This window comes from Oreochromis niloticus, linkage group LG23, assembly GCF_001858045.2.
Source record: "Oreochromis niloticus isolate F11D_XX linkage group LG23, O_niloticus_UMD_NMBU, whole genome shotgun sequence".
In the NCBI taxonomy this organism is placed as follows: domain Eukaryota; kingdom Metazoa; phylum Chordata; class Actinopteri; order Cichliformes; family Cichlidae; genus Oreochromis; species Oreochromis niloticus.
Genome location: NC_031986.2, coordinates 12,451,589 through 12,465,015, shown reverse-complemented (window position 1 = coordinate 12,465,015; position 13,427 = coordinate 12,451,589). Strand labels below are relative to the sequence as shown.

General features: G+C 42.9%; 1 protein-coding gene across 2 annotated transcripts in view; it reads right to left on the bottom strand.

The window, feature by feature from the left end:
* Positions 1-13,047, bottom strand: part of LOC100702575 (interferon-induced protein 44) — a 179,940-nt gene extending 166,893 nt beyond the window's left edge. The window contains exons 1-4 of one of the 2 annotated variants that reach the window (XM_019351227.2): positions 12,822-13,047; positions 12,592-12,637; positions 12,207-12,227; positions 11,396-11,429 (exon numbers count right to left, since the gene is read on the bottom strand). In XM_019351227.2, the coding sequence (XP_019206772.1) occupies positions 11,396-11,429; positions 12,207-12,227; positions 12,592-12,619 (83 nt within the window). In that variant the 5' untranslated portion in view covers positions 12,620-12,637; positions 12,822-13,047. Of the gene's footprint in view, positions 1-11,395; positions 11,430-11,522; positions 11,695-12,206; positions 12,228-12,591; positions 12,638-12,821 lie in introns of those variants that run through there. The other variant, XM_025902672.1, reaches the window with a different exon arrangement.
* Positions 13,048-13,427: the final 380 nt, after the last annotated feature.

Sequence of the window (13,427 nt, the reverse complement as noted above, 5' to 3'; positions counted from 1 at the left end):
ACCATTCCCTGGCTGCTGCTCTCTACTTGGAGGTCTGAACTTCTTCCTTGTCACAGTCGGAGAGTCTTTTGGGGGCTGAACAGTCTGTGTTGATGGCTTCTCAAATGGTAGGAAGTCACAGGGCAGTAGGAGATTTCTGTGCACCACTTTATCTCTGCCTTGGCCATTTTCAGGGCTGATCAGATACACTGGACTGTCATCTGCTTTCCTCTCCTTCACTTTGTAGACTTGGTTTTCCCAAAAGGACTGGATCTTTGCGGGTCCACCTTGAGGAGTGAGATTTCGGAGGACCACTCTATCCCCAGGCTGAAGATCTCTCCCTTTAACTTTCTTGTCGTAGTATGCTTTGCCTCGAGCAGCTTCCTTGGTAGCAGTTTGAGAAGCCACTGTGTACGCCTCCTGCATTCTCTTTTTCCAGCAGCTAACATAGTCATCATAGTCCACATGAGCTTCATCCCTTTTCAGGTCGAAGAGCAAGTCGATGGGCAGGTGTGGGGAACGTCCGAAGATGAGGTAATATGGGGCGTAGCCTGTTGCCTCATTCTTCATACAGTTGTACGCGTGGACGACTTTAGCTAGCCACTCTTTCCAATCATCCTTCTCCTTGTCCTCCAGGGTCCGCAACATGGACAGCAGGGTGCGGTTGAATCTCTCCACCTGTCCATTACCCTGCGGGTGGTAGGGTGTCGTGTGGGAGCCCTGGATACCAGAGAGTTCTTTCAATCTTGCCATGAGTTTGTTTTCAAACTCCTTGCCCATGTCGTGGTGTAGTCTGGTCAGGAAGCCGAACTTGAGTGCAAAGTCATTGAAGAGCTTGTCAGCGACTGTTTTAGCTGCTTTGTTCTTCATTGCATAGGCTTGGGCAAACCTCGTGAAGTGATCCATGACAACAAGTATATACTCGTAGCCCTGCTTACACTTTTCCAGGTGAAGGAAGTCTATGGACACCAGCTGGAATGGGTAAGTGGACTGGATTGAGGACAGAGGTGCACGGGTCTGCTTACTCGGTTTCTTCTTCTTAAGACACTCACATTCTTCTGTAACAAAGTGTTCAACCTCTTTCGCCATCTGTGGCCAGTAGAACCTGTCTCGAATCAGGTCGAGCGTCCTTTCCACCCTTAAGTGGCCCATGTCTTGGTGGAGTTCTTTAAAAACCAGGGGACGATAGGCTTTAGGGACCAGTAGCTGCTCTCGGCGTGATGTTTGACGACGCAAGACACCATTTTGGTCGACGTGAAGCTACAACCACTGCTTGAGTAGTGCAGCTACTGCAGGATGCTCTGACTTCACCTCAGTTCTACTCAATCTTCTACCCACCGACTTATACCAGAGCACTCTTGCCAGAAGTTCATCTGCTTCCTGGGCTCTGCATATCTGGTCTGGTGTAAAAGACTGGGTAGTGTCAGAATCTTTGATTAACTTCAGAGCACTCACCTGGATAACTCCAACGCCTTGGCAAGGGTCTCGCTCCTCGACTGTTACAGACTCCATTGATGCGCTTATGGCTTCCTGTCCAACTTCAGCTGTACAGCTCTTCATGTAGCTGTCAATGTCCGGCGGCATTCGCGACAGCCCATCAGCATCTGCATTGGTCTTGCCTGGATGGTAGCGGATGGTGAAGTTGTAGCTGGCCAGCTCCGCGACTCATCTGTGGCCTGTGGCGTTAAGCTTTGCAGTAGTAAGCGCATATGTTAGTGGGTTATTATCAGTGTACACCACGAACGATGGGGCATGGTACAGATAATCCCGGAAGCGTTCACAAATCGCCCACTTCATAGCCAAAAACTCTAATTTGCCAGAGTGCAGGTGGTACTTTTTCTCTGCTGGACTCGGGGTGCGGGAGCCATATGCTATGACTCTCATCTTGCCTTGCTGCCGCCGGTACAAAACAGCACCTAGCCCAACCTGTGATGCATCACAATGTAACACAAAAGGCTCTGTGAAGTCGGGGTACCCGAGAATGGGGGGTCTTGTAAGTGCATCTACAAGCTGGTTCAATGTCTCTTGGTGGGAGGTCGTCCACTGAATGGGCGTCTATGATGGTAAGTGGCCTTTACTTTTCTTCATCTCCTTCTTGGACTTGTTGGCTGAGACTGGAGCAGAGTTCTCAGAAGATGAAGGGCTGAGCAGGCTGTAGAGTGGATGGGTTACATGGGAGAAGTTGGGGATGAAAGGCCTGTAATAAGAGAGGAAACCAAGCATTTGATGTACCTCTCCGACGGTTGCAGGTGTCTTTTCCTTTAACGCCATCACCAGGGCCAGCTCTGCCGGGTCCATTGTGTAGCCTTCACCTGTTACCAGCTTGCCCAGAAACTTGACACTTCGCCTGAACAGTTCACATTTCTTTGGGGTCAGCTTAACACCATGCTCTCTGTAACGCTGGAGGACAAGGCGGATATGTTCCAAATGTTCATCAAAGCTGCTGCTGTGCACCAGGTTGTCGTCCAGGTATGGGAGGCAGATAGTGTCTCTGAGGCCTGCCATACAGTGTTTCATGCTCCTCTGGAACTCAGCTGGTGCGGAGCTCAGGCCAAAGGGAATGCGTACCCACTGATAGAGCCCCCAGGGTGTGATGAAGGCGGTTAAGGGGCGGCTTTCTTTATCCAAGAAACCCTGGTGGTACGTCTCCAAAAGTTGAATCTGTTCATCTGGACGTAGCGTTTTGTGGGAGAAACGTTTCGTCACTCATCCAAGTGACTTCTTCTGGTGGTACGCCTTACCCTGGTCTAAAACAGAAAACCAGGAGCTCCCGCCCAGAGCATCCAACATGTCTTGGATCCTTGGTATTGGATGGCAGTCTGGGACTGACTTGCGGTTGAGCTCTCTAAAGTCACAACAAAGGCGGAGGGTGCCGTCTTTCTTGCGGACACACACCACAGGTGATGAGTAGGGGGACCGTGATGGTGTGATCCAGCCTTTGCTAAGCAGGTCTTGCAAATACTCTTTCACTTCATTGTGCAGGGGTTTTGGGATGGACATGTACGTCTTTTTCACAGGATTTGTGTCATGGAGGCTTATATGCATCCTCAGGGATGGTATGCAGCCAACATCGTCACTGTCATATGCAAACGCCTCACATTCCTCTCGCAACATCTTCCTCGCAGCCGCTCGCTGATTTTCATCCAGATGCTGGAGATCCACTGGTGGGTCCCATGACTTTGGTCTCTGTTGGTTCTCTCGTGTCTGTGTGTTACTCGGGTTGTGTGACTTTAGCTCTGTACCACTTTTGTTCTCTTGTGTCAGCTCATTTACTTTAGTCTGGATGCCAGCTGCATATACAGTCTTTACTGGTTCAAGGTATCCAATCACTTTACGGCTCTCCAGATAAATGGTATGGTCTGTAGTGTTAGTCACAGGGATGGGCACATATGGTACTTTTCTATCTGGGATTTTCACCAGTACATCATTGAATATTACGCCCTCTGGTGGTGGGTCAGCCCCATCAGGTAGAAAGAGCATGTCTTGGCCCCGGGCATGTGAACTAATGTGTGCCCGTACATAAACTGTGGTGACTTGGTTAGCTGACAAAGGCACTCTTCTTACGCCAGTCCTTACCACACCTGTCTTTGGGCCTTCACTGCTGTTCTGCACAAGCTTGACAACATTATGTGCAGTGCGTACAGTTATTTCAAATGCTTTACTCACATAGTGTGCTAGCTGTTTTCTTCCTCCTTTGATTTTTACTTCTTCCTGGTTCATGATAGCTTCTATGACATTGTAGCCGATGATGGGATCACTGGCCACAGCTGGGTCACTGGATACCAGAATTGGGACTTGCAGCTCATTGGTTGGGGACAAATCACTGCCTAGTCTGAAGCTGACTTCTATCCAGCCAATGTAGGGAATGGGTGTGTCATTTGCAGCAAACACTGTGAGCGTCTCATTGTCTAACAGTTCTGAAACGGGTCTGACGACAGTGTGAGGGAGGTGGTTTTGCCGCCAGTTTTCATTTACTACGCTTGTTGTAAAGGCTCACCTTTCAGCACATTCACTTCACCAGATGCACCTTGTTTCTTTTCCTCACCTTTGATTGGGGATGGTGCTTGGCCTTAATTGCACTCACCTGTCACTCGTTATATAAGGACTGCACTCATCTACCCCTCACTCTTTCTTCACTCCCACATGGGGCGGCAGCTGAGAGAGAGCAGTCCATGTGTCTTTCCTTTACCCATTATTCAATAAAACGACAAAACCAGTAAATGATTGACTGCTTAATCTCATTCTAATTGGATGAGCCCATGATGATGACTACTTAAACCCTGAGCCTTCCTTCCTCCAAAACATGGTCCTCCGAGCCGGAGTAGTGTTATCATCATGGATTCACAGCAGCCATTGACTGAAGATTTGAGAAGTTCTGGTCATGAAAGGCGACCTCCTACCCACCTGCAGTATGACGTTCAGTACCTTGGAAGTAGAAGTGCTAGATGTGATACAGAGAGTCAAACAGAATGCCAGCATAGTGACACAGACACACATGGGCTGCAGGATCCTGACGGGGAGTCAGAAAGACAACCAGAGACATCCCCTGCTCCTTTACCCATCAATCAAGATGAGGTGATGAGGGAACTCCTGATGACGATGAGGGAGATTAGGCAATTTATGATTCAGTTATCTCCTCCCCATTCTCGCAGTTCCTCCAGATCTTCAATTCACACTGTCTCATCTGATGAAAGCAAATCCTCTGTATGCGGTTTACAAGCCATTCCCCAAACGCATCAGCAACATGAGCAGTTCCCAGTGATTGATCCAGCAACATGTCAATCACCCTCTCAGCCCCCACAGGTTTGCCACCACTCTGGTGCAGTTCCGGCTGCTAGCCCTCCTTTCCCTAATTCAACAATATTAGATGCTGCAGTTCCTTCAAGTGGTTTGCCTAGACCAGTTTTTCCTACACCAGATGAGACTCCTTTTAATTTCCTGGCCACACCACTGCAAGGTCCCCACCAGATTTCATGTGTTCAACCTGCTGTTCCTCTAGATGAAGACCCCGCTCAACCTCTCGTTTGCATTCCAGAACCAAGGCGGCACCCTCCTGTAAAGCAGCAACCAGCTATATCTGATGGTTTGCATGCACAAAAACCTTTGGTACCTGTTACTGCTAGTTCGGGTCACTCCTCTAGCATTAGAACACATGTATATAAGCTTGAGGGTCCTTCTTTCCCAGACCTTACCAGTGAAGATGAAATCCAGTATAGGCTGTTACGAATGGCCCTTACTAACCTGCTTGACCCTCATGAGACAGAGCATTTCAAATATCATGTCCTTCTCGATCATCTGAACGTAGACCAAGCTAAACGGTTAGCTATTTCCTTTTCCTATGCTCCTGACCCATACACTCAAGCCATCAAAGCTCTTGATGAGCGTTATGGGCAACCAAGACAGCTAGCATTGAAAGAGCTACGGAATATACTGGAGCTTCCTCCCATCAGAGCAGGTGATGCTCGGACTCTGGATAACTTTGCTCTTCGTGTGCAAGCTTTAGTTGGTTTGCTTAGCACTATGGGTGATCAAGGATGGACAGAACTAAAGTGTGGCTCCCATGTCGATCGCCTACTTGAAAAGTTGCCTGCAGAGCATTCCAGTCGCTTCAAACGGCACATTTACAGGGAACAAGGAGATATGATGTATGACTTACCTTTGTTCTCATCCTGGTTGCAAATGGAATGCAAGTGTCAACCAAGAAAAGACAGTCCTGTCTCATCCTTTAACCAGCCACGACCTGCCCGTAAGTACACCTCTCCACTCACAACAATATTACATGGGACAAATCCATCCGATCCTGTACAGGCAACACAACCCATCATAACGACTAAGGCAAGATGTGCATATTGCTGCTCACCTGAACACCACATTAGCAAGTGCCCTGAGTTCATTAACAAGACAAAGGATGAGAAAATAAACTGGATAAAGAGAAACAAACGGTGTTGGCGTTGTGCTAGAACTCATCGGGCTGCAAAGTGCGATCTGAGAAAAGACTGTGCTACCTGCATGAGAAGACATCTACAGATCCTGTGTGAGGTGAATCAGAGTCCTAGAACTGAAGTTAATCCTGTAGTGAGGACACTGTACTTTGATAAACCTAGTGACTGTCCCAGTGTACTATTAAAAGCTGTGAAAGTGCTCCTACGAAATGGCAACTTACACAATTAATAATGCCTTCGCTACAAGTCACTTAGCACTTTCAGACCACTGTGTGAGGTTGCATTGCGGTCTCTTCTGAGCTGATGAGCAAGCTACACATCATCAGATCGGGAGCTGGCTGACTCATCCTCACAAGCGAGCTCTCACTCCTCCCTGAAGACAAGGAATGCAGTTCCAAAGAGCAATAACATGGCAGATAAAGAGACAGCAGCAAAGTCCTGAGCAAAGAGTCCCAGCAAGGAGCAGCAGTGGGAACAAACAGCATCAGAGAAGAAGAGCAAACCCATCATCCTGACTGGATGAATGGCACTGTGTTTCCAACAAGCTGCAACTTCACTGTGCTTGGGAAGAGAACGTTTGAGGAGAACTGAGGAGACTGTTGGAGGTTGACATTTGCCACTTTCTGAGTAAAATGGCAAGAAGAGACAGTGGAACACAGGACAAAGCTGAAGAAGAACTGCCGGCTGTTGGACTGTTGAAGTGGGAGAGGACAACAGAGTGAGAGGAGGTAAGAACACAGAGGAGTGCTGTTGTTTAATGTGGGAAATCAAAATTTGGGTTAGCAAACCTGGAAAACAGAAAACTGACTGCTTAAGTAGGAAAATTGTGAAAGAGTCTGAAACACTGAAAAAAGAAACATATACAAAATCACACACACAAGCAGAACATGTATTAACCCTACCAACACAAACAAAAGAAAGCTCATGAAGATTAGGCAGCATCTTAAGCATGTGAGTCTGTTTATCATCTTGTCCAAGTCACCTCGTGTGATGCAAAGACCAGTGGACTCATAGCACATTGGTTAAAAATGATCAAATAATAGCAGAGAAGTGTGTAGGAAAGGCAGCTTTAAGAACATGCCCTGCTGGACATGCAGCTCCAGAGACATCGATTAAACCTGCCTAATAACACACATGCAATGAAAATCAGCTTGTTATCTCTCATCAGTATTAAAATAGTGTAAATTTAACAGACATTTGTTATCAAATGCTGACAGTTAACTCTCTAGGTTGCAGGACAACAGTTTAATTTTTGTGGGAAAAAGATTATGGTTTGACCAACCAGTGATCAGACAATAAATTTAGTTGTTAATTTAGTAATTCGGGAGATGCTTTCTGCTTCATTGATGCAGCACAAGTAATTTACTGTATGAGGGAAATTCTATTTTTGTAATAATATTTTGAACATGCATTTCTGTTGTCCTGCCAACTTAGTGGGTTAATAGCTGATATGCAAATTAGTTGATCGTTCTTAGATTAATGAAAGGTGATTGAATTCTAGTATGAGTGAATGGGATGTGTTGGAGTTTGTTAGAGTGGAGACTCTAAAACACTGAGTTTCCTGTTGTGATGTGCGAGTGAATCCTGCACCCAAATACAAAACTCTGAATACATAAGAACAAACTTCTTTTGTGAAATGTATGACAACATGTCACATGTTTTATCACAACGGCACGACGGCAAGAGAAAAACTGAATAAGATGGGTCTGTGACTTAAATGAGTGAGAAGCACAGACCTGGGGATTAAGCTCATATCTAAAAAGACATTAGGGTTATGTTGTGTGTTGTGCAGCTGATGGATGGTTTGGAGTTAATCTAGCTGATGATTTTTCTTTTGTTGCGAAGTATGATTTACCCTCCTGAGATGAGGAGTGCGTGTCATGACTGAACGAGGCCTTTTTATTTTGATACTTTCACAGTGCACTGAAAGTTTTGTTTGACGATCTCAGAGCAGATCTGCACGATTAGAACAGAAGCGCTATACGACATGTCGAGAAAACCGTTGCAAGTGAGTTTCTCCACATTAAAATGGGCTCAGGAGAAAGCCACTTATCTGGGACAATTAAAATGAAAGTCCCTGTCAAAAAGGATTCAGCGAGGTAATCCAGTCTAAATTCTTCTTTTTCTTTTTGAATGACGTCATTTTGCTGAGGGTGGAAACGGAATGCGACGATAGGTTCCATTATCAGCAAAGAAAGAATGAATGAATGAGTGAATGACAATGAGTAAGAGAAATAAAACTGACTGATTGACAACAGCTGAGAATTGTGGATCAATATGATTGTCATTGTGCAAGATGATTAGATCGTTAACAGGACTATTAGATCTTTAGCAGAGTGATTAGACCAGGGGTAGGCAACTCCAGGCCTTGAGTGCCGGTGTCCTGCAGGTTTTAGATCTCACCCTGGGTCAACACACCTGAATCAAATGATTAGTTCATTACCAGGCCTCTGGAGAACTTCATGACATGTTGAGGAGGTCATTTAGCAATTTGGATCAGCTGTGTTGGATCAAGGACACATCTAAAACCTGCAGGACACCGGCACTCAAGACCTGGAGTTGCCTACCCCTGGATTAGATCTTTAGCATGAATGCTGACTTCTGTTTCCTACACAGACACACATACACATGTCAGTGATCACATCACATGCTCATAGAAACACACACATCACATGATCACTGTTGCAGACACATACGACACATGTTCACGTGTGAGTGTTTTATCTGTTGCATGATTGATGAGATGTTTGTGTGACCACTAAGTTAATAAAAGAGCTGCGAGAGGGGGCCGGAGTTTGGAGTTGTCTGGGATCAGGTGAGGAGCTTGCAGCTCCAAGACCCTGGTCCGATCCGTTCCCCTTGCAAGTTAAAATGGATTGAGCTCTGTCTTGCTTTGTTCACGGGAATAAGTCTCTAAACCAGCGGGGCCTGCAAAGCCCAGACCTAACAGTAACAAAGTATCAGCATGGTTGAATTTATTCTGAATGGAAACAATAAACACAAAGCTGACAAGGTAAACCTAGTAGTCATGAATAATAGCCTGACTCTGAAAGTCAGAAAGACTTTCATGCAGCATCTACTAAGCAGTCAGCTGCCATGGAAAAGAGGGAATTCCTATTGGTCCCTGTGGGGATCAGGATTATTCCATGCAAATAATGCAAGGTCAGCCCATGCATTATTTGCATAGGAAGGCTTTTAAACAATTCTTTTTGACAGAGGCAGCGCCATGCTTGTACCAATCAGCCATTACTAAAGAGAGGAAACAAGAAATCAATAATTCACAGAGGACAGTCTCACATCGAGGGTTGAAATGATTTATTTGAGTTAAATCAACAGGTTACAGGCATATATGTGTCATTTTCCCTACTGTTAACATTTTGAACATACAGTAAATAACAAAAAGGATATCTATTGATTTTATGAGTAGGTTATTTGGATTTATTTTGTGAAAGAACAAAAAGTTAAATAAAATAAGAACAACACAAAAATCAGAAAACTAAAGTTTCTAATGAAATCAACTTTTTTGTGACTGTGATTGTAATGATGGCAAAGCAAAATCATGCAAAGAGTAACTTAATATTTTCATTTTCTATTGCCCTCACACGTTGGTTACAGGTCAGGATTATAAGTCATTCAGGTAGTCCTCTCCATAGTCAATGATCTTTTTCAGTACACTCAGTATCAGTGAATCCACATCGTTATTTGTCTCAATCTCTGTGTGGTAGTTCTTTACGAGGAAGATGCAGTTCAGTGGAATACCCAGGTTCACGTTCAATGTTTGCATCTAAGTTTAAACAATATTGCATTTTAAAAACTGTAACTGTATTGTTGCACTAGTGACGTAATTATAAATTACTTATTTAATTATTTGTACTGATTCCAGTTGAGGTTTCTGTACAAATATACTAAAATGTACAGCTGAATTACAGACGTTACATTCATGTGTAAACTGTCTACAAGCTCATGAAAGTTACTTCCTGGAACATACCTGCTCATTCAAGTACTTGCTCCTGTAGGCGTTCTTTATGTTTTTTTTGACTTCAGGACAGGCTTCATCAATTTTAGTCATGATGGCTATTTGTGGGATCCCTGCCAACACAGAAACCAATGCAATCATTTTATCTAATATTTTTCTATTATTTGAAATTGTGACATCATGCATGCACTTGAACAAAATCTGCTCTCACCTTTGTCACGAGCATGTAGTCTGACATCTTTCATCTTCCTCCAAGTTTTATCACTGATTATGCTCACTCTGTCGGCGGGAATAACAAAGACCACAATGTGGACTTTGTCATCTAAAGTAGGAGAACTGTTGTAGTTAGGATCCGATTCACGCAAGAGAGCTGTGGGTTTGAACTGGAAAAAAAAGGAAAATCACTTACTAATCTTAACCCTTTTGAATGACACTGTTTGTCTGTATCACAGACTGTGTACAAGCAACTGAATGAAAACATCATACCCTGTAACCTTCTTTGACATGTCCATTCATGGCAAGTTTGATGTCTTCCACATGAATTGCTCCCTCATCGCCCCTCTCAAGCCCCATGGTGTCAGTGAAGACAAAAGGGTAAAAAGTTTCTGGATTTCCTTTCTGAATTTTATATGTCCTGTACTGTAAATAAAAATTGTGGTGTTGTTATATTAGTGCCATATAGCAAAGATCCTGAATTGTTTTCAGAATAGTTTACACACTAGTTGTACCGACTATTTCTCACTCTGCAGTGCGCTCCTGTAGTCCTAGAAAACTTCAAAGGAAATGAGTGTGTTTTCATGCATGCCTCTAACAGCAACTATGATATGAATATATACATCCTCATACATACTGCATTAGTGAAACTGAAACCAAAGGCTGCCGCTGCCAAAGCTCGAGTTGCGATTTTGCCTCTTAAAGCACTGTCGACAGAGTTGATGAAGCTGGACTTTCCAGCACCTGGTGGTCCATGAAGCATAATTCTGAGATGCTGGACATCTTTGTGAGGCTTGTAATCTCTGACAAGCTGCAGTTCTCGCTGTCTTTCACTGTTCATTTAGAAAATTACAATAGGATTTAGTGTGTTTACACAACAGTGTTATGAAGAAACACAAGATAACACAACAAAGAAACAAGACAATTGAGGGGTGTACTACTGAGACAGGCTGACATCTGTTTTCTACTACCTGCAATTTCAGAACTTGAATTGTGAATTGTGAAATGACCAAATAAGCATTTCTGTGTCACCATGTGAAATTATACATGCAACAGTGACGCCAGTATGTTACCGTAAAGTGGAGATGAAAAGTCTAACAGTGTGTGACTTCCTGTCTCATTATGACTCGGGAGTTTGTGCTGCTGTAACAATTTGAATGTATGAAATGTATTCTTTTAGCAGAAAAATTGTGAATCTAGGATTAACACAGAGTTGGTAAAATTAAAGGGTTAATCTTAATAATTCTAGTACACCTCTCTAAGGAACCACACTCTTAATACTCACCCCCATGGTATGCTCCTCTCTTCTACCTCTAACACTTTAAAGTGAAAACGTAAATTGTATGAGTCACACTGGAAGGGCAACGTTTTAAATTAATGACGCATCATTATGTGTTAAGGCTGTTACACACTGAACGTGTTGCTTTTTTGAGGATAATTCCTCCTAAATAAACGGACTGTGAAAACTAAAAATGAAGCCGACGTCAAACAATGACGAGCTGAGAAAAGTAGGAAACGAAGAAAACAGCAGCAGGGAGAATTTAACGGTTGGATCCAGGAGCTGAAGCTGTGTGTTTGTATATAGTTCAGGATGTCAGTGGAGCAGTTTGAGGTGAGGCAGAATAATAATTTTAGAGAGCTGCATTGTGAAGCTGTGTGTCTGAGGTAAATAGTATTATGTGACTATCTCCATTTGGTTGTGTTTTCAGTACGAGTTCCATGTGAGTTAAGTGCATTGTCTAACGCAGTGGCCTGGTTGGTCAGATCTTTTTATTCAGATCCGAAAACTCAGACAAGTCGATCTTGGGTCGCAACAATAAATGAATAAATAAATAAATTCTGTGATTTACCCGGGGTTTCAGTAAAGCTCTCCCTGTAATTAATACTACCTCACCCAAAGTTCCAGTCCACAAATTTTGTTTACACTTCCTGGAGTTCTGCAGCTCAAACGGTCAGTGTGAACAGCTGCAAAAAGAACAGATGAGTCCGAAAAATATTTTTAACCTAGGAAATATTTGCACGGATTTTACACGTCCAGTGTGTAAAAGCCTCAAGTTTTGTCTTCAAGATTTTGTACCATATTTTAAATATCTTACGGGAAGGTGGTAAGCGATTACCTGCAATTGAAATATGACAAAGTAAAAACATGTTAGCAACACTTTATATATTCAGTTCAGTTATATTGGATTTTCCAGTCAAATGACATGTTTGCCACTTTCAAATCAAAGGACATTATGGTAATTGTTCTGTTGTAAAATAATTTTGCAAACATCTATAACAAATTCAGATCAAGATCACTCGAGTCTCCAGCATTTCCTGATTTCAAAACTGTTCAGTCAAGTCAAGCCAGTTTTATTTGTGTAGCCAATATTACATGTTAAACCCCTGAAGGCTTCACAAATATGACAATATGGGGCAAATCAAAAGAGAAGGATGAAGAAAACCACCAACAATGAATATGAAATGAAAAAAACTGCTTACCCGAAAAGATTTTTTTAATATTCAACATTTTTTTGTCATCAACTATCTGTGAATTTAACAAGCAGAAAAGACAGTAAATTAAAAAATAGTAAACCCTTTAAATTCTTCTAGAAATTAAATTCTTTTAACTTGACACATCGGAACAAAATGTGAGATGACTCAATCCAGTCAATTTAATAATTTAATAACTGGATTTCCTGCATTGGATTATTAACACAATGTTACCATACCTGAATGTCCAACTGTGCTGTGAAGTTGGCGTGTCTTGGTTGTTGTTCACACTGATGTAGATCATCTGTGACTTTGGATTTATAAATGTTGTTTCACTTTCTCTTTGGTTCATGTGACTTCTATTATTCTCTCTGATGCCAGTCTAATCTAGTTGTAGCTGCATAGCTTCTTAATGTGTATGTGCCACTTACACCTATTTCTTAAAATTAAAAACTTGCTTCTGTCATAATTCTGGGTTTTGTAACCAGCATTTTAAGTTTTAGCCTTTGTTGTTGTTTGAATATTACCTTTTTACCTCCGCTCCAGTTGTGTTTTCATTCTGATTTAGTATTAATAGTTTTCTTTGTTAGTTATTCTCAAGTTTTTCTTCTGCTGTATGCTCCTGGTGTTTTTGAGAATCTATTGTGTTTTGGTCTGGCTTTTTGTATATTTTCCTTTAGAACTTATTATATCCTCTGTAGTTTCTGTTTATAAGGTCGTTCATCTACTTGATTTTATTATTCCAAATACCTTCTTTTATGATACTTTTCTGTTTCCTACTTGTGTCCCTGTATCTGTCTTGTCTCTTTGTGCCCCGGTTGTTTGTTTCCCTATTTAGTTGTGTC